The sequence below is a fragment of the Cylas formicarius genome, unplaced genomic scaffold (genome assembly GCF_029955315.1).
Source record: "Cylas formicarius isolate icCylForm1 unplaced genomic scaffold, icCylForm1.1 PGA_scaffold_8__14_contigs__length_24414737, whole genome shotgun sequence".
Taxonomy (NCBI): domain Eukaryota; kingdom Metazoa; phylum Arthropoda; class Insecta; order Coleoptera; family Brentidae; genus Cylas; species Cylas formicarius.
In genome coordinates, this window is record NW_026844361.1 from 15703805 (window position 1) to 15724034 (window position 20230).

Below are 20230 nucleotides of genomic sequence, written 5' to 3' on the forward strand. Positions count from 1 at the left end.
AATGTTGAGCGTTTGCTTCGTTCCCACTGGAACATTTACCCCATAGACGGCACAATTTTGGGTTTAACAAGGACAGCTTTTTTGATAGCAGGCTTTCTTTTGGGCGTAGATTTCTCCAATTGCCTTTGCTGTCCGACCGGATCGGCACTTTTTACGGTTGGGGTTATTTTGGGTCGACTCGTCGGCTCCAAACCCTCATTCGTTGCACTAAAACCTGGTAGATAATATGGATCAAAAACGTTCTAGTCGGATACCTTGGATTTTCCATCGCTTTCTTCCAAAAACTCAAAATTTGACTACGCACTACCCACGTCAAAGCTGACGTGACACATATTTTTTTTTGGACTAGCGTCAAAATTTACGTAAGACCAAATTTTTTGCGAATACTCTTAAGAATGGGGTACCTATTTCCCAATCAGTAGTATCGACCAAAGTAACAATTGGAGTTGCAGCGTAGCCAAAAGAAAGTACAGGCCCAAACCCAGGCCAAAGCCCAAAATCGACTACCCGCCGGTACCCAGACGGAAATGGATACCGCCCGACCAACGACCGAAACCACCCAAGCCCGAACCCAAATACATTAAACCCGATGGACTCACCCAAAAGCTTGCGGTCTCGTCTTTGAAGAGAGTATGGAATCAATACGACGTCATAGATAACGCAGCAGTGTTAACAGGAAACTTTAGTCAGTGTCACCGGAGGTTTAGCTTTAAAAGCAATGGCCTTCAAGGTAATAATTGGAGACTCAAATTGCTACCAACTTATCCAAACGCCTTCGATCTAGGTGCGTGTAATTCGGCCGTGGCATGCGTTTACTCAAAGCTATACAACATGGAGGCATGGACCAAGCGCCTCTTGGATCAAATCATTATCACGGGAGATGGGCTCTACCTTAAAAGCACTCAGGAGGGTGACAGGTGCACGATCGATATACCACCGGAGAAGGTGTATAAGTCCTTCTTCTTGGGAAACAAAAAAATCACTCTATTCGTAAGCGCCCTATCGAAAGTGACCGAAAATTTAACCGCATCCACCGAAGACACCGCAAAAAACATCATACTGGGTGTCGTGGAAGATTTTCTCAAAGATAATACCTCTGGAATTTTTTCAATGGGAAACAAGCACACCGCCTTGTGGACAGACGGCAAAGCGTTTCATTTCTTCGATCCCGAAGAGTATGACAGTCGTGGAAACGTATGGAAAGGTGTTCCAGGTATGCCATTGATCAGTCAAATACCCGCACTAAATAGGTGTTTAGGTGAAGGGGCTTGCCTTCTGGTCAGGTTCAAGAGCATCAAGAAGCTAGTGGAATTTTTATATCGATGTTATGCTGAGAACGCATCTATAACCTCGCGGTTTCAGCTAATACCATGCGGAATATCTAGAATGGTAACCGTAGACATCACACCGCCAGATACTTTTCAGTCAGTCAAGTCGAAGCAGGACGTGGAGTTATCGAAGTCCGAAGAACAATGTAAAACCAGCAACGGTGTCCGCCACACGTATTAATAATTCCGACTTCTTCAGTACCGCCTCCCAAAGACTATAAGCTTGAGGCGCTAGTGCAGTACGTAGGAGAAGACAAAGTCACAGCCGACGTGCGAGAAATGAGAGTCCATGAGATCTCTCCAGATGTTACGGAAACGTTCTCTTTGAGTAAACGACCATCTTGGCTTCGTGACGGGCCAATCAACAAGCAAGACGTTTGCCGTTATCCCATGCCAATTCCAGCCTTTCTCAAAAAGGAGTCTACCAAATTGAGTTACTACACGGGTATGGCATACGCATTTTCTTACCATCAATATAGCTAATATTTACTTTATAGAAATACCACATCTGGGTGGAATATTGCGCGGAAGTACCTATCAAACTGATCCCAAATTCACCAAATACGCTGGGCGTCAGAGCATGGGAAACGCTCTTTCGGCGCTGTTAATGCTCCGCCTCTGCAAGTCGAAGTTTTGGCTACCCAACACGATAGATGCAGTCCTTCAGTACGGCGACATCTTATATAGAAACGCCATGTTAACTATACCGCGATCGCAAACTCTGAGACTGTCTAATTTTCCGAAACGGGTCGAGTTCCACGGCAGGTATTTCACCCCTGTAATTGAGGAGTGCGTCACGGTAGGGCAACTGCAGAGTCAGGAGTACGACGTATTGGACTTGGAGCGGGGTCTTGAAGAGTTTTTCGTGGATAACGATTGTTGTATAGTACTTGGACCTCAGACGTTGGCAGTGTGGATCGAAGATGGAGTCTATTATATGTTTGACCCCGACGAAAGGGATCAGTTTGGAAAAGGTATTACATCGGCAATACTAGACCATTATACCTTACGATTATATCAGCAATAGACAGAGAGCAGACGGGAGGAGTCGCATGTGTTCGTCGAAGCAAACATCTTAAAGACTTAGTCGACATTTACATGCACAACACGGACAAGTCCAGACGGGAAGAGAGGTTCTACATATGCAGAGTCAGAATAGACGACTACCGCGCTCTTAGTGGATGGAACAATTTCGAAGGTATAGTTCCTTCTGAGTTAAAAGGTTTCGACCTAATGACTGGAATAAAAAGGAGTGCTACAAGAATTCGTAAATTTATATTACAGTCTCTATGTTGGCATTTAGTAGAGGCAACTTATAAATTATACACTTCCAACTTGACGCTCAGCATGAGGATGTTCCTCAGGGCTCCAATTTATTTTTTATTTCTATTGATGTTGTACATCAAGTTTTTGCTGTCGATTTTAAAACAATTGCAAAACTCTGGTAGATGCAATAAAAATATACTGGTACTTAACTCTCCTCTACACTACAAGGGTACCCTATAGATCAAGCAAGTATATATGTGTTTTTTTAGATTCTAAGTTAAATTAGAGTATTTCGCTTCCAATACGAATTGCTGTGTCATTCAAAATTTGCAAAAAAATTTGTAAATACCTAGAACCTCCAATAGATCTAACAATGCTAAGCACAGTGATTGATATCTTATTGCCATGCAAATTATAAGGACCCTTTAAATAATTGAGGACTAAACGGTAGTGCTGATTCAAATGATACCCTCAAAGAGAGTATACCAGCGTTTTGATAATTTTGGTATTAGATGGAAGGTGTCGAGACCTTTTTACTCAAAGGCTTCCATAAATATATTCCCAATGACTGGTGATAGTGGAGAACCCATAGCTGTTCAAGACGTTTGTTCAAAACTTTGACCACTATAAGAAAAATATTTTCCAGATTCTCAGATTTTAATATGTCTGAAATGATGTTGAGAGTTCCAGGAATATGGACTTTAGTAAAGAGGGACTCTACGTCGAAACTAACCAGAACATCTTGTGTATCTAATGTAATGGTTTTTAATTGTTCAATGAAGTGAAAGGAATTAAGCACAAAATTATCAATTTTATCTGTAAAGGGTTTTATACAGAAGCTAAATGTTTTGGTGACAATATTTTGAAGGGGCAATCCTGAGAGTTACATGAGATACATGAAACGCAAATTTTTGACACCTTGATAATTAGCACGGCATTTTTATGTCGAAGCAGTTTAGTTAAATAAAGAAACATCTTCTTTTCTCTGTTCCTGTAGCCCTGTCTTCTTTCTTTTCTTTTTCTGTATATCCTGTCGTTCTTCTATACTATTCTCTACATAAGGTAAACTTCAATTATAGTACTTAAGATGAATTTAAAATTTTGTAATATGTATTATTTCATTGTTATAAGTTAGTTTAGTTCGTGTTAACGCCCGTTATTCCTTCGTATAGCTTTATATAATTTGGCATGTACATACTATAATTTGGAATAATATATATTATTATTATTATTAAAACTTATTATTTGTGTTTTCTTTATTTATTTCCTCTTTCTCTCTCTCTCTCTCTCTCTCTCTCTCTCTCTCTCTCTCTCTCTCTCTCTCTCTCTCTCTCTCTATTCTCTAGACCATGTTATTAGCATGATAGTGGCACTACTAACTCAAATTTCTTCTAGGGGTGGGCATTACAAAATGGATCCTTCGCGGGAGTTTTCACCAGGGCAGTTTCAGGTTTTCGTCGCATTCTAGGAACACCCAAGGCACCGCCAACGCCCTGATAGGTTTAGCGATGCAAAAGATGGTCGGCTTCGAAATGTGGACTTCTGCAGTAATCGACGAAGTACTACCCACTACTGACGTTACGCACATTGGGACTCAATTGGGTTGCGATTTTCTTAAAGGTGCTAATCGTCGGAGACGAATACTACAAAGCTTCAGTCGAAACCCTACAAGCCGGTGGCGTGTTCAGACTACCGATGCTCATGCTGTCTGAGTTAAACAGAAGCTACAAGGTTAGAGAAAAAGAAGTCTATTTCGAAGTGGAGGACTGCGTTGTAAACGGTTTGGTCTATGCCGATGAGTCCGACGACCTGTTAAACCTCCGAAAGGGGTTGGAGTATTATTTTCGGGATTTCGATTGCGGCGTTCTCACAGCCAGATCGGTTTCCTTGGCGATATGGAAGTACGACAACGCGTACTTTTATTTAGATCCGTACAGCAGAGATCACGAAGGAATAGCCGCTGGTAGGAGTTCGTTTTTGATATCAAATAATAATTGAAGAGTACAGGTGATGGGATGATGACGGGGAGGGGGTAATTTTTATTTGGGAAGACTACTCTAGAACATGGTAAACAAAAACAGGATTTTGGAATATAATTATTGCTAACTTGAACTAAAATACTTTTTGACAGAACATACAAAACATATATAAATACAAAATTCCAAAAAAAAGTGACAATAATGGTGAAGGTCCATAATCTATTATTGTAATCTTATCAATGTGGCATTGCTGTAAAAAAAATCCTGTGCTTTTGAAAACAGAATCTTTTTAGATGCTGTAGATCTTGAAATTTAGCTTTAGATACAGCTATTGGCCCATCATAAGCTAAAGTTGGAAGTAAAAAACACTTTTTGTTTTATGACATTTTCATAACTTCCCCTATGTATCCTCATACGAGGGTGATTTTGGGTTGCAGTTAATTCGTTGACCGGTTTTGAAGGGGAATGACACTTGGGCATATAGATATCCGCTAGAAATTTGGTCCAACCCTTAGAAATGGACTGATCTTCACAAGAAATAACTTTAAAAGGGCTTGGTTTTGTTCGCGAATCCCTTAAGACTGCATTCCATTCTGCAAGCAGTTCAACGTAGGTCTTCTGTTTCATTAAAACCCTATTTCTATCGCATTCTAGATATGAATGTCTACGAAGAGTAAAGAGTAATACGTGTCATTATTTGTAATATTCGGCAGATGAAGATTTTTTTGAAACTCAATTACAATAGCGTCCTTGCTTTTGTCTTTTTGAGCCTCAAGCCTAGCAGCTTTTTTAGTTTATAAAAGGTGTCTGCTCTTTTTAAATGTACTTCTTTTTCAACTTGCAAGCTTTGCAGTTCTCTGTGTAACTGCAGTGCATTGTGATCATCTGCACTTTGATTAATTTTTCAATGTCGTCAATTTTTGTTTGAACTTATCGCATGTACTACAGGTATCCCGTTGTGGGTACCCAAAATGAATAGTATACTGGGTTTTGAATATTTCTCTATATTTTTCATAAGAAACTGTTTAGTTTTATTTAGGCAAAAAATGGACCCTCATCTTTTTTCCCCTGTACTCTTCAATTAATAATAACGTGTTTAGGATATGGTACGTCTTGCGTTATAAGGTCTACCGATTTGGAGGATTTCACACACTTCGTGGAGCACAATTTAGAACCTGGAACGGAGGACTTGTACAACATAAGTTGCGTTAGATTGATGTTCGACGCAGGGGGCGCCACCAGCCTCGCGAAGCAGACGCTAAATAACTACACTCGATTGAAAGATAATGTGGCCATACTTCAATCGTGGACCAGTGAAAACGCCGACAAATACGGAGCGAGGATAGGGAAGCAGTCGGTTCCTATGTGTCTGGTTGCCATCGGCTTCAACAGACTCAAACCGTCGAAACAGTGGACCAAATACGATTTGGACTTGATATTGGACAGGGGCGACGCCTTGTATATCGAGACGATGGAGAAGATACAATATAACGAAGTAGAAGATCTGGAAGCCGGCGGCGATGCCAGCCAATCGGAAGCTGCTATGCGACTAACCAACGAAACCTTAGAAATCGAGATTTTTTCCGATAACGTCCACAAAGAATTCGATATCGGACCCAACCGTTTTACGGTTACGCTAGAGGATGCCGCTGAAGGTAAAAAGAATAGTGCCTTGTTATTTATTTCTTTAACGCATTTTCATCAGGCAACATCAGAAAGGAACTAAAAACGGCACTAAAGGCTTTCTTTAGCGGCAACGGCCGGGATGCTTTGTTAGAGGCGAATGGTTACGCTGTCGCTCTTTGGAGAGATGCAGGGATTTATTACGTGTTCGATCCCAAACCTAGAAACAAAAATGGACAAGCCATAGGTATGCATAAATCGGTATGAAAACGGTTGAGTATTTAATAACGCTGAATTCAGGGAAAGAGGACTGGGATGATGAACCTGAAGAGCTCGACAAAGATACCGTTCAAGAAACAGAAGAAGAATTAGAATTAGATCCCGCAGAAACAGATATCGAAAACACCGAGGAAACAACGTACGAGGCAGCGGAAGAAGAGGAAGAAACTGTACTAGAGCGCGACTCGCCCGAAGAGCAAGAAGATGCAGACGAAGCAATGGAAGTAATAGAAGAAGAAAAACTAGACGAAGAACCACCAAAACAACCACGAAAAATTAAAAAGGGACAATCTTTTTGGTCGGAACAAGAGAAACTTGGTAGGGCTTGTACTCTGTGGTTCGCCGACCTGGACGATTTCGTAGACCACGTGTACGAGAATATACCGACCAATGACAGAACGACCAAAAATTTCCGACTCAAGTCTATAAACGCCCAAAATAACTTACAATTGAGGAGCAAGCGCGACCCGGAGGATGAAAGGAACGACCTGTACAGCGGAGACTGGTACGATTTTAGGGAGATCGAACATGGCAGGTGGATTTTAAGAGGTACCCTCGATCTGACCCACGAGGTGTTTCCGGGGGCTAACAGAGGAAAGCAGACTTTGACGACAAGCCTTGTGGCATTGGCGATGGCTCATATCTACGAGATGACGTGCTTCGTAGCACCCACACCGGATACCATATTGGCTTACGGCGACAAACTGTATACCTATATGAAAAGGGCCAGAAAGAAACAGTTGCTCGAAGATGGCGGAAATAGACTCAGCGAAGACGAGGTAAAATTCATAATTCAAATTAGTTGTTTAGATAACGACTTGGACCTGTAGGTGGATTGGTTGCTGCAGCATGAGGAATTTAGCATAAGCGACATACCAAATAAGATTTGTATCTCCAAATTTATGGTCCATGTGGAAATCGAACCTGCGGTAGTAAGCGGCGACGTCAAAGCTCAGGACTTTGAAGAAGTGTACGACGTTAAAAGAGGCCTTCAGAAATTTTTTGAGCGCAATCGTTACGGCATTCTTACTTCCAAGGGTAAGAGAAAAGAAAACTATAGCACTCTAACCAATGAACCGTCGAATTAAAGATCTAAACGTCGCTGTTTGGCGGGGCGAGGAGATGTACTATATGTTCGATGGTCTAAAACGAGGTCCAAGCGGGTTGGAATCAGCGATGGGCACAGCTTGTATTACTAGATACCTCTCGTTGGAGAAACTAGCCTCGGTATTCCTCAACAATCTTCCGCGTTTCGGCAAAAACCAATTCTTTCTCCACAAGGTGAGGAGGCGCTTTGGTGAAAACATTTTTCCTAACCAACAGCTGTGTAGCTTAAACTTAGCAGGGATTTATGCCCAAGAAATAGGGAACCCAAAAACGCGAGTCCGACATTAAAGATCGTGCCCAAATTAGCCACGCTGAAGATGGTGGGACACGGGAAATCCATAGTCCGAGGAAGCATAAGCCAAGAGGACCCTAAGTTCGGTAAAGGACCGAACGTAATGAGCGCCTCTGTCGCTGTGGCGGCCCTTACCACGGCGATGATTCACAAGGCTGACACGTGGTCCAGACCTATCATTGACGACATCATCGTACTAGGTGAGTGTGGTGGAAGGTCTGAAAAACGTCAGCGTCGCTCATGTGGTTTATAGGTGCCGAACTTCACGACGACAGCGTCGAAAGACTGGGATACGACTTTAATCCTTGGGAAGACCACTTGGAGGTTTCCAAAATAAATCCCGACTACAAGTTGGGAGTACTGACGGCGAGCTTCGAAATCAGAGACACCGTCCAACGTGGTGTCCTCCAGACCAAGGGTCGAACGAAGAAAAATCTTCGTCGAGGTGGGTGCTTCGTGGCGTTGGATTTCTTTGTACCATGTTCTTGCAGGTATCGAAGATTTCTTTGAGGAGAACGCGTACGGTATTTTGATCACTAAGAGTTTAACCCTGGCATTGTGGGAAGAAAGTGGAGATGACGGCTCTCGGTTAATCTACATGTTCGACCCGAATCCTCGCAGTGCTACCGGAATGCCGGTATTTAATGGAACGGCGTGCCTTCTGATTTTCGTTAATGCAAATATCGCGGCAGATCATATCATCGGTAAGAGATAGAATAGTAGTGAGAGATGAGAACAAGGGGTGGGATTTCAGGGTGTATTCTGGATCCGAACGAGAGGAGCGGCGAATACGAGATCCTACCAGTGGAAATAGTGGTTGAAAATATTAAATCCTTCCCAAAAGGTGAAAAACCTATTACCAAAAGTGGGCCGAACGCTCTCCCCAGATGTTCCAAGGCGGTAGTTTCAGAACAGAAGAAATTGTTGCGAAAATTGGTAAGATATTGAGGCGAGTTTATTGTTTAACGGCAATTTGAGGGACTAGGCGGAAGAGGAGAGGAAGAGGAGAGAAGCGAAAAGGATACACCAGATCGGCAGAACCGGATATTATCCCACGCGAGGCGGCGAGGCCATTTTGAGGGGCTATCTGAGCCAGAACCATGAAAAATACGCTAAGGAATCGAGAAATAATCAGGATATACCAAACTGTATAGTGTCAGGTAAGTTTTTATCGCAGACCTCTTATCTTTTAGGGGTCTGTGGTTTTTAAATATCAAAAGGCAAGAGGTAAGGTAGCCTCCTCCATTTTACAAAAATCATTTTACTTTCTAACGTGGGTAATATATTTCAGTGGTGATGAATTCCCTCATACCAGTCAATGAATGGACCTCCAAGCATATCGATCTAATCTTGGACACAGGGGAGCAGCTTTACATTGACTCTTACATCGCCTACGGTCCGAGAGACAAGAAGCTCGGAATGGAGAACGTGCTTAGGAAGTTCTACATGGGAAACCTTGAGGTATTCTGCTATCTGCTAATTACAATGTATTCATTAATGAACGCGTATAGTTTGGTAATTGCTAAATACATAACCAATAGCTGCCTTTTCAAAAATTCCACCGCATCTACATACTGGGTTTTCCAGGGTGACCGTGAATTAGAAGTTTTATATGAATCAAAATAGATATTATTGTAAAATTTGGTATATGCCGACAATTGACCCTGCCGTGCAGAGTATTCCATTAAAATTACTAAATGGATAACAAAAATTTGAAATAAAAATTTTGTCATGTTCTGGCAGTTCGACATTTTTTTCTAATTGAATACCCTGCATTTAAATGCATTTTTTCTACTGATTTCAAATATATATGAGTTGTTATGGTTATTTTTGGCAGATTTTGAAATATCGAGCATTTTATCTAATATCGGATGTAGGGAAGTCTACATACATTCGGTATGATGCCAATGTTCCTAAGATGCTTTCTTGCTGACTAGTGTCCGGTTATCAGCCTAATAGTCAGCCTCAGCTGATTCCTGTTGAGCCCGATAACGCTGGAGTCCTTGACGGTTTTAGTGTATCTCATACCTTCAGCTTCAAGCCACATATCGAGAAATCTATTGCTAGATCTCTGGTCAAATAGACTTTTAATGAAGCTGTCAGGTATTGGGTAGGGCAGATAGGTAGTGTACTTGTATCCTCCACCTCCACTTTTTGCTAGCCTATCTGTCCTCTCGTTCTCTGGGATTCCACAGTGGCCTGGGACCCAGACGACTGTGACGAGATTTGTCTTAGCAAGTCTGTCAAGCATCTCAATGCAATGTCGAATCATCCTTGAGAGCATTTCGACTGACCTGAGGGACCTGAGGGCTGTACATGTACAATATGTCCGGCACAGGCCCAAATTTTTGCTTGGAAAATGGTGGTCATGTGTCCCAGTTTTAGAGTTTTCTCTGTTCTTGGTCCATGGTACCAGTATGCTGCTCCTGCTCCTTTGTGTCTTGGACCGATCTGTGTACCGGATGAGCACCTTCGCTTTCAGGAAGTTGGTTTGGAAGTGGTAGCTCTTGGAGCTGCGATCACCACCCCCCCCCCCCTGTTATACCCAGCATCACAAGTCTATAAACTGTTTAATGCTTTGATGTTGGTTTGCCTGTTCAGGGCTATGCACCAAACAATCGAAGCATAAGTGGTTTATGGGACCAGAATGGCAGTATATATCCATCTGATATATAATATATAATATAAAAATATTGGTAATTATTATGACATTTTCAGTTAAATATTATATTACTTACCTACTACTAACATAAAAGGTAACATACTAGGTAATATAAAAAAACATCCTATTAAAACATAGTCTTTAGTATTCTAAATTTTCTTCAAAAAAGATGTACTAACTGACCATGATTTATCTGCACGTATACACCTGTATGTGTATGTTTTCGATACACCTTCTAAGAATTTCTGGTTGCCCATATAGAGCTTCAACTTCTTCTCCTATTCTGTTTTGTATTTCCAGAATTGTTGCCGATCATCTTCCCGTATACTTTCGATTTTAAGAATCCCCATATAAAGATCTCAATAGTAACATCTGGGCTGTTAGGAGGGCAGAGTATTACCACACCCAGGAAATTTATTTATTTTGTAAATCGAAATATCATCAGCCTGTCATACTTGAAAAAAAAAACAGATTCCCAGAAATCTCGCACCAAACTCCTACAGATTAGCGGCCTGATTTTTTGAATGAAAAAATTTTGTGGGAATTTTCGCTTGATAAGAAATGTGTTTTTTAATTAGGCGGCGAAGCCGTATTAAATGAGGATTCATCTGTAAACAGTATGTTGTGAATAAAATTAATTGATTCTTGGATTCGTCCTAACATAATGCGGTAAAAACGCGCGTTTTATGAGCCTTTAACATCATTGGAACTTACTTCTACTTAAATCCATATGAAAAGAAATATTTTGCAACTTAGTTTTTGCAATTTCTGATTTTCTGATCATAAAAATGACCAACTATGAATACCATTTTAATATATCATGACAGTCACTCTATGCCAGTTTCCATGACAACAGCTATCATGAAGCACTAGTTATTGACTTTTTTACATCCAATATTAGATAAAATGCGCGACATTTAAAAATATGTCAAAAATAATAATACAGGGTATTCCATTAAACAAAAACGTCAACCTGTCAAAATTTGACAGATAAAATGTTTATTTAAATTTTTTATTCCAGAATCGGAAGGTCTACGAAAAATTCCCCAACTTTGGTAATTTAGTAATTTATAATGGGACACCTTGTACAATTTAAAAATATTAGCGCTTTTGCAATGTTGCCGGTTCGACATGAAATCAGTGAAATTTCAACAACTTCCACTAATTGTTCGCACACGCATCCGCCACCTTGATCGCAAAAAAAGAAAAACAAAAATATTATCACAGGTGATAGCTAGTGAATATACTTCAAAACTGTGCATGTAATATCGATAATATTTTATACAGGGGTCGCTGAAAAAGAAAAATAATAAAAAATCATGTTTTTCAATTCCTTTGACTAGGCTAACAAATTATCAACAAAATGATTATACGTGTTCCTATACATATTTCTTATAGCTTTTTAAGAAACGAAAGATATTCTCTGCTATCAAACGGCACCTATAATGGGTTAGACGCTTATAAAGAATACACGAGGTTCATAATGGCTGGCTTTATTCTAACTCGGCATGTAGAAACGTATTGTCAGATATCAGTTAAATGCATTTCCTTAATGAAAAATTGCAAAAAAAATTGTCTGGAGTTTGAACGACGTTAAGTGAAATTATGCAAAATAATCCTATGCGCAATACACAGCAGAGTTATTAGTTGAACTTTCACTTCACTAAATTCACAAGGTTCAATAATGTTTTTTTGGAAAATGGAAGAAATAAAGCTGCGAGAGTTTTGCCGTTCATGCGTATCCTGAAGCCTCCACGTACGCAATGGAAAAAGGAAGGGGAGCCAGCTTTCTTGAGTAAAATAATTTTGACTGATGAGTACAAAATTACAATAGTTACAAAGTTATAAACTTAATAGACACAGTCGACATCTTTGGGCAACAGAAAATCACCTTCCATAAATAATGTTGACAAATGAATTTAAATAAGTAGACTCATTAAATCCAGCTGCAGAGAGTATGACTACAAAATCCGTCATGACCCGTATTTAGGAATGGCTAGTTCAAAATGGGAAACATAATAAACATTTATATTAATACAATACAAACTTCTCACCTCACAGTATGTTTCTGCATGGAGGGTTACAAGAAGTCAGCCATGGCCAATCTCGTAGAAACTTCATAAATACGTAAATTGTTATGACAATAGAGAATATCTGCCAAGTGTGAAAGTATTAAAAAATATGTTTTTTTCTACTCCCGTCTGTAAAATACCTAATTTCTCACCGATCTAGAGTGCGGGAAGCGTCACTTTACCACGTCAATTTCGTTTCCCATGAATTCGGACATTTCCGGAATTTTACCGCATGGATTTAGAAACAATCGGATGATTGCGGAGAAATTTCCCGCGCTTTGAATTTTGACGTTTATCAATTCCGACGGTCATGCCAGTGAATGCATTCGTGTTGTTTTCCGAAAATGTACCCAAAAACTAACGGTCGTAGAAAAAGTATAGTATGCAACACGTTCGGTAAACTTTTTAACTCACCATTTTATTAAAAACTCGCTCCGCTCGTGTCAAATAAACTCGTGAGTCAAATGCCGATTACCGCACTTGTGTAGGAACCATTATTAGAAGTTGTTTAAATTTTTGTATTTCAATATTAAAAATCGGCAACATTGCAAAAGCTTCACCTCAATTTGTACTTTGTTGTTCCATATTAAAAATATTTCCTGGTGTCCATCTGTCAATTTAACAGGTCCACGTAACCATTTACAAACCAGTAATAACGGAAGTGATGACAGCCAGCAAGCTGTTAAGCATCTTGGAGGGATATTTCCAGCAAGAGTCGTTTTGCATTTTGAGTTATCGCGACCAGTATGTCAGCTTGTTCTCCAAAAGCGGGTACTTTTATCTCTTCGACCCTCACGAAAGGAACATTCAAGGTTGGCATATAACCGCAGCGTATTAGGTTGGGTTCGTTGGTGGTCGAAATTAAAATCAGCATTATAGGATGATTCGCAAACCCCAAGCCTCTAGTTTTGCTCCATGACTAATTTTGTTTATGTTTTGAGGTTATAAATCTCATATGATAATAAACAAATACAGTGGCGTTAAAAAAAAATCTCATTGTAATGTGGAAACTCTTATTGAATCACCCGTTAGAATTTATAATTTGAAACTATAGTGGTAGTTTTAAACATCTGGCGAACGGATCAAAATATTCATTTATTTATTTAAATAAAAATAATAACCTTTTCCCTTTAATACCTTTAGTACCTTTCCATAGTTTTTATAATAAATCGTATTTATTTGTGGAAGAATTCCGTAGGGTGGGCTTTAGAGACTTAAAGTATACATAGAAAATCTCATATAAATTTTAAGTTGCCATATATTGGCTCCCCTGTACCGTGCGTTCAGTTTATCTTGATAATAATGGGCTCTAACTTTTTTGTTTTTTGAGATATCAACGTAAAAAAAAAACAAAATGTAGGGTTAGTAGCAAGTTTTTTTCCAAGTGACGTATAAAACAAAATAATATCAATTTTCTGACATATAAGCCTACATAATTTTTTTTATGGACCACTTGTGTTTAATAAATATCTTATTCCGATTGCAATGATGTAACACACTTTATAGGAAATTTTTATATAATTTCAAAGAGTGCAACAACAATAATCATTTACAAATAAACAAACAAAAACACTAAACATGAAAAAACACACTAAGTAAAAAATTCTTTAACTATTCTACCGCTGTACCTAACCACCATTTTCCTGAACACATTTCTCATACACTCTAATTGTATGCATTTAGTAACGTTTCCGGATTGTCCCTGAAATCCTTTGCTGAAGTTCCATGACAAGAAAAAAATCCATTAAAGTTAAGTCGGGGCTGTTGGCCGGTCAATCCGCCGTTCAATATCCAACCACTGGATATTCCATGTTAATAAAATTTTTAACATGCTGCCATTTAATCAGCGGTAATATACTTAGGAATAAATGTTCTATATATTGTTCTACTTGGCGCTCTAAGAGTTGCAAATAATGATCTCCAGTTAACTGTTGATCTATAAATATCGGACCCCAAATAAGACACCACACCATACATTAATTGACTGGTACCCCTAGGTATTTTTCATGTATTTGTCTAGGATTATTTAAAGACCAATAGCACGTATTTTGTCTATTACAACCCTTTCTTATAGTGAACGAACTTTCATCAGTCTATAAAATGTTTTTCAAAAAATTACTGTTCTCATTATGTCTATTTAAAAAATCCAAACAAAATTAAATCCTCCTTTGGCATTGTTCTGCACTTAGTTCTTGAGTTTTACGAAACTTAAATGCATTATATTTATATCCTTTCAAAACTGAGTGGATTGATCCCCTCCTCACATACTCAGTTACAAAGGAAACTGGATGTGCTTCGTAGAATTCTAATATGTTTGCCTTATTTTCTTCATTTAAAATATTATGACTCCGGCATACCTTTTTAGCATTTAATACGTTACCGTTTTTTGCAATTTTTTTTGCCAGCTTGGGAAATGTTTGTTTTGAAGGAGCTCTGGATAAAGGCTAATATAATAATGACAAGCTGTGGTTGCACTTTTATTATCCAGAAAGTATACTTGAAGCCTATCACTCCTTTCACGGATGCTATATTCGCGAAAAACAGTTTTAACAATAATGACCTGGACAACAATTCAATCATCAACGTTTTTTTTTCTACTTCCGTCTGTAAAATACGTCATTTCTGACGGTGATGTCAGTGAATGTATTCGTGTTGTTTTACGAAAATGTACCCAAAAACTAACGGTCGTAGAAAAAGTATAGTATGCAACACGTTCGGTAAACTTTTTAACTCACTCGTTTATTAAAAACTCGCTCCGCTCGTGTCAAATAAACTCGTGAGTTAAATGCCGTTTACCGCACTTGTTGCATGATATCAGTCAGAGCACTCTTTGAAATTATACCTAAATTTATTGTTTTTGCCGATTTGTCAAAAATATAAAGTGTGTTACATCATTGTAATCGGAATAAAATATTCTATTAAACACGTGTTCCATAAAAAATATGATGAAGACTTATATATTAGAAAATTGATAGTGCTTGGTTTTGTACGTCATTTGGAATAACTTGGCTACTAACCCTACATTTTGTTTCTTTGTTTACCTTGATATCTCTAAAAACAAAAAAAAAATATGACAGACTTTTCACCTAAGAACACTAAAATCCAAAATTACAAAAAATATATATTTCAAGAATATAAAACACATTACAATTCTCCGTCTCCTTTTGGTCTGTTCATTTTTGTTCTCTAGTAGTTCTCTGAATAATAATAATATTTCCAAGATGGCATGACTACAATAATTGTTTTGACGTTTTGACCGCAAACGGACCCGATCCGCCCGCCCCCTAGCGCTTAGCGGCCAAACAATTCGTGATGCGTGTTACAGGTAACCTCGTCGTAGGTGGCGACACTGGTACGGCGGTAGTTGTACGATTCGACTGCGTAGATTCGACAGCGTCGAAAGTGATTCGCAACTTGAGTAGTGCGAACGAAGAATACGCCGATTTTTCCCTCTGGTTGACGTCGGTCAAGATAAAAACCCGTTAATAAAATCCAATTCGACTATAAATCACGTTTCTCTACGCATGACCCCGGCGTGTTTACTTCGCAAATTCGAAACCGAACGTGTCAATCTTCAGCTATCGGTGTTTGTTTAAACGATTTATCGTCGCGCTTATTTATGTGGGACACGGAGGATACAAACTAGAGTCCCGATCAAAATATCACAAAAAAAAATGGTGTTAGTTGATTTTTCGCTTATACTAATTTAATATAACGACTCCATAGGTCAATCGCAGCGTTTTAACTAAATTCTCTCACCCAAGAAGAGAATGCATATACAGTACGTAGTAAAAAACCTCCTAACAATTTACAGTTTTTGGTAAACACCGCTGTTGTAGTTATGTATGATCATTCATCTAAATACGACGTCGAGCCTGGAGTGCCCCAAGGAAGTACTCTGGGTCCACTCTTATTCCTCCTGTTAATAAACGATTTGCCGTTACATTGACTAATAGAGTCTAAGACGGTCGAAGAATTATACCAAACGGCTAGGCACGGTGGCTCAAGAATTTAAACATTACCTAGTTTCATAAAAAACTGATACGGCTTGAATATTCAACTTTATATTGTGGGAAGTGTACCCACAATATAAAAAATCAAAAAAATTATAGGTAAATCGGCCAAGAGAAAAGCTGGAAATTAATTTCAGGTTCATAAATTGGTCGCTACGTGGCGTAATCCTTAAAGGCATCAATTTATTGAGGTATTTTCTGAATAATTCTTAGTAACCTAATTTTCTCTCAATTATGTTTTGTATATAAAATAAAATAAAAGTAGTATTGAACCTTTGCCGTAAATTATCATCCCGTCATTCATGATCGCTAATACTGGTTCTATTACACCTACGTAAAAAAGTATTTTTAAATTAATTTTGATTTATACCGCAGAGGAGAAAAATTATATTGCCATGCCGTTTTCACCACTTTCTGCACTTTTTACGCTCTTTCATTTTAGCTAAAAATATTTAGATCATTATATTTGAAATTTTTAACATAAAGCGCCTCCTAGCGACTCGTAAAAGAATTAATATCGTGATATTGACATGCCAGTCGAAGCTCCTATAAATACTCTTCAAAACTAAACTAAGTGCGTCGAAATCGGAATAGCCAAAAAAAAGTTATTCCATTTTTTTGTAAATCAATATTTGACCCTTCCCCCACCCTTACTTTGACGAGATTTCAATCCAAACAGTTTCCTTATAGGTTAGATTACGTTAAAACTAATTTTGATATAGGTTCATTTGGAACATTATTGTGAAAACCCGTTTTTTCTATTTTACAGTAGAGAAAATAATTTCCAGCTTTTTCGCTAGGACGACATATTTTTTTTTAAGTTGTAGGACTAACGGTTCCTGGGATATGGCCGGCGAATTTTATTAATAGGCCATCTGGAACACATCATCACATTTTGACAAAACAAGGTTTGTTTTGACGTCCAGTATGGGATCTAAAGGCGGGTTTATGCACATATTTGTAAGAGTTTTTTGTTTAATAATCCTTTATTCATTCAGATACTACATATACACATTACAGTTATATTGTAATACCCTATTATACTAGCCATGAATTAATGTAACTTTCTAAACAATGCATTAAGCATTGTTATCGAATGCATTTTAACTACATATTTCATTGCATAAATATCTTTTTCCTTTTTAAAAAATTATCTCTCTCTCTTTTTTCAGTGTGATTTCTTAAGTTGTGTGAGAGTATTTTATTGATATGGGTCATTTTGTGTTGCTTTTAGTTTTGTTCTCTATTATTTTAAAGAGAAGTGCATATGACTAATGTGACCATTCCGAATTCATTATCTCTTCTCAAAGTAAAATCATTTATCTAAATGTTAAAGTCATTTTTTTTGTTAAAATAAAATGTATTTTTCTACTCCCGTCTGTGAAATACGTAATTACACACCGATCTAGCGTGCGGCAAACGTCCTTTTACCACGTCAGTTTCGTTTCCCACGGATCCGAGCCACGTCGGACATTTACGGGATTTTACCGCACGCGTTTGGGAGCAATCGAATGTTTTCGGAGATATTTCTCACGCTTTGAATTTTGACGTTTGTCAATTCTGACGGTCCTGTCAGTGAATGTATTTGTGTTTTTTTGGGAGAATGTACCCAAAAACTCCTCCGCTGCGCTCCGCTCATGTCAAATAAACTCGTGAGTCAAATGCTGTTTATCGCACTTGTTGCATAATATACTCTTTTCAATGCTTATTTTTAATTTGTTATTTAACAGAATAGAATCCTTTTATTTCATATTATTGTCTCGAAGAGAAATATACAATTCATTAAGCTACCTGAACTATTTCTACTTCATCAATTGTATTTCTGAGGCTTTATATATTGAATATTCATCGAGTTATTATTTATTTCATTAATCTCTTTAAATCATATTCAGTATCAATTCGGTGTATTTTGCTAGAATCCTTTTTATGTAATAAAAACTTCTTCCACTATTTACCCATAGATTCTTAAAGCCATTTGTCATGGTATGTATGTATATGGGTTCCAGAGGGCTATTATTTGTGACCCTAATCTGGTTTCTGTTTGAATGCTCTTTGGGACATTTCGACCATTTTTCCTGAATTTTTTTTTTTTTGAACATTTTCTTTCTCCTTAAAGGCACATCTCGTATAATTATATCATTGTTTAAAGACTATTGTTCATTATTATTTAATTAATTAACGATTTGTTTCGACATATTTTTTATTGTGAAGTCATCCGTTTGACAAAATATATCCCGTTAATATACAGATGACCGTATATTTTCTCATATATTTTGAACCATCCTGTATAAATTCTGATATATAATTTGGAACCTCGAACTACTCACATTAATTTAAATAATCGCCGGAGATACAAACGTACTATTATCAGAGCAATAAAATTAAGAAAAAATCTAATTGGTCAATTAATTACCAGTTTAATATTAACAGTACAAAAAAAAAACAGTGAATTTATTAATTGCCAATAAATATCTGGGAAATTCCGTTCTAAAAAAAAGACGAAAAAAAATGACATGACATGACACACACGAAACCCCTTTAACCGCGAGTAAGCATACGGCTCTGATAAGTTTTAAATTTTATATGATATTTTACATGTTGTAGAGAGGGTTGCAAAAGTTAATATACAAAAAGTCTTAAATAGCAGATGTATTAAAAATTTAATAAAACAAAGGGATTGATAATGGAATGAAACAAACAATAACATATTTTTTTAATAATGGCAATAAGACTAACAATTGAAAAAAAAAATAAATTTGATATACAACGTATCTTACAGAGCAAATTCACTGCAAAAAACCTATAAAAGTTAATAAAACAAATGGATTGATAATGGAATGAAATAAACAACAAGAACATATTTTTTTAACACCTTTTTTTCGGTTTTTGCGGGTAGAAGAGCAGAAATATGTCAATCCAGACTTATAAAATTAAATAAATTGCACAATCCCTCTTATTTCTTTAATATCTTTAATGAAAATAAAAATAATAACAAAGAAATTTAAATATTAAATGAAATAAAAGAAAACAAAGAATTAATTCAACATTATTGTAAATATTCTAATTCCGAATGTAAGCAGGCAGCTGTTTTTCCCTTTCGCAATAAATTTTGCAAAATAAAGCTCATTAACACACGTCGTCTTTTCAGATAATCCATGAAACGCTCAAGTAAGGACAAATAATACTTTATAAATAAGGCGAACAAGGCTCTGACACTGCTTGTCATTTGTCTTTGCATGTCGCTTACTCTCGGAACATATTTATCTCAATCCCAGATATTATTGAATTTCGTTAAATTTACGACCGACGTTTGCCCAACGGCTTGGGCCAAGGACCCTGGCTTCTACGGGTAGTTCGCTGAATAACGTTTGTTTTGTATCAATGCGGACGTAAAATCGATATAGGAAACAAATAAAATTTCAAAACGAAAAATTCTAAACAAATTTATCATTGAATTGGCCGTTTCTGGAAAGTAAAAATAGAAATTGGGCTCGAGGTAGACATTTCAGCTTGGTACATTAATAATAATTCTAATCTAGATTGACACGAGAAATGGATTTTTTTCTCATATCGGCAAAATATTTTTTTTTTCAATGGAACAAAAATATT

The 20230-nt window shown here is 37.6% G+C and overlaps 2 protein-coding genes across 4 annotated transcripts in view; one reads left to right on the plus strand and one right to left on the minus strand.

Annotated features, from left to right (window-relative positions):
* The window catches only part of LOC132706790 (uncharacterized), a 242995-nt gene extending 242673 nt beyond the window's left edge, over window positions 1-322 (minus strand). For all 3 annotated transcript variants that reach the window (XM_060678328.1, XM_060678327.1, XM_060678329.1), the window contains exons 1-2: window positions 255-322; window positions 40-207 (exon numbers count right to left, since the gene is read on the minus strand). In XM_060678328.1, coding sequence (XP_060534311.1) covers window positions 40-207; window positions 255-268 — 182 coding nt within the window. In that variant the 5' untranslated portion in view covers window positions 269-322. The remainder of the gene's footprint in view (window positions 1-39; window positions 208-254) is intronic.
* LOC132706789 (uncharacterized) lies at window positions 203-16145 on the plus strand. The gene is made up of 22 exons (XM_060678326.1): window positions 203-400; window positions 453-730; window positions 785-1213; window positions 1259-1474; window positions 1528-1773; window positions 1826-2302; window positions 2350-2526; window positions 3990-4153; window positions 4215-4557; window positions 5674-6228; window positions 6279-6443; window positions 6497-7254; window positions 7306-7513; window positions 7566-7756; window positions 7807-8074; window positions 8128-8319; window positions 8366-8578; window positions 8629-8810; window positions 8860-9034; window positions 9166-9335; window positions 13234-13420; window positions 15934-16145. Exons 1-22 carry the CDS (start codon window positions 396-398, stop codon window positions 16092-16094), a joined length of 5760 nt encoding a protein of 1919 aa, XP_060534309.1. The 5' UTR covers window positions 203-395; the 3' UTR covers window positions 16095-16145.
* Window positions 16146-20230: the final 4085 nt, after the last annotated feature.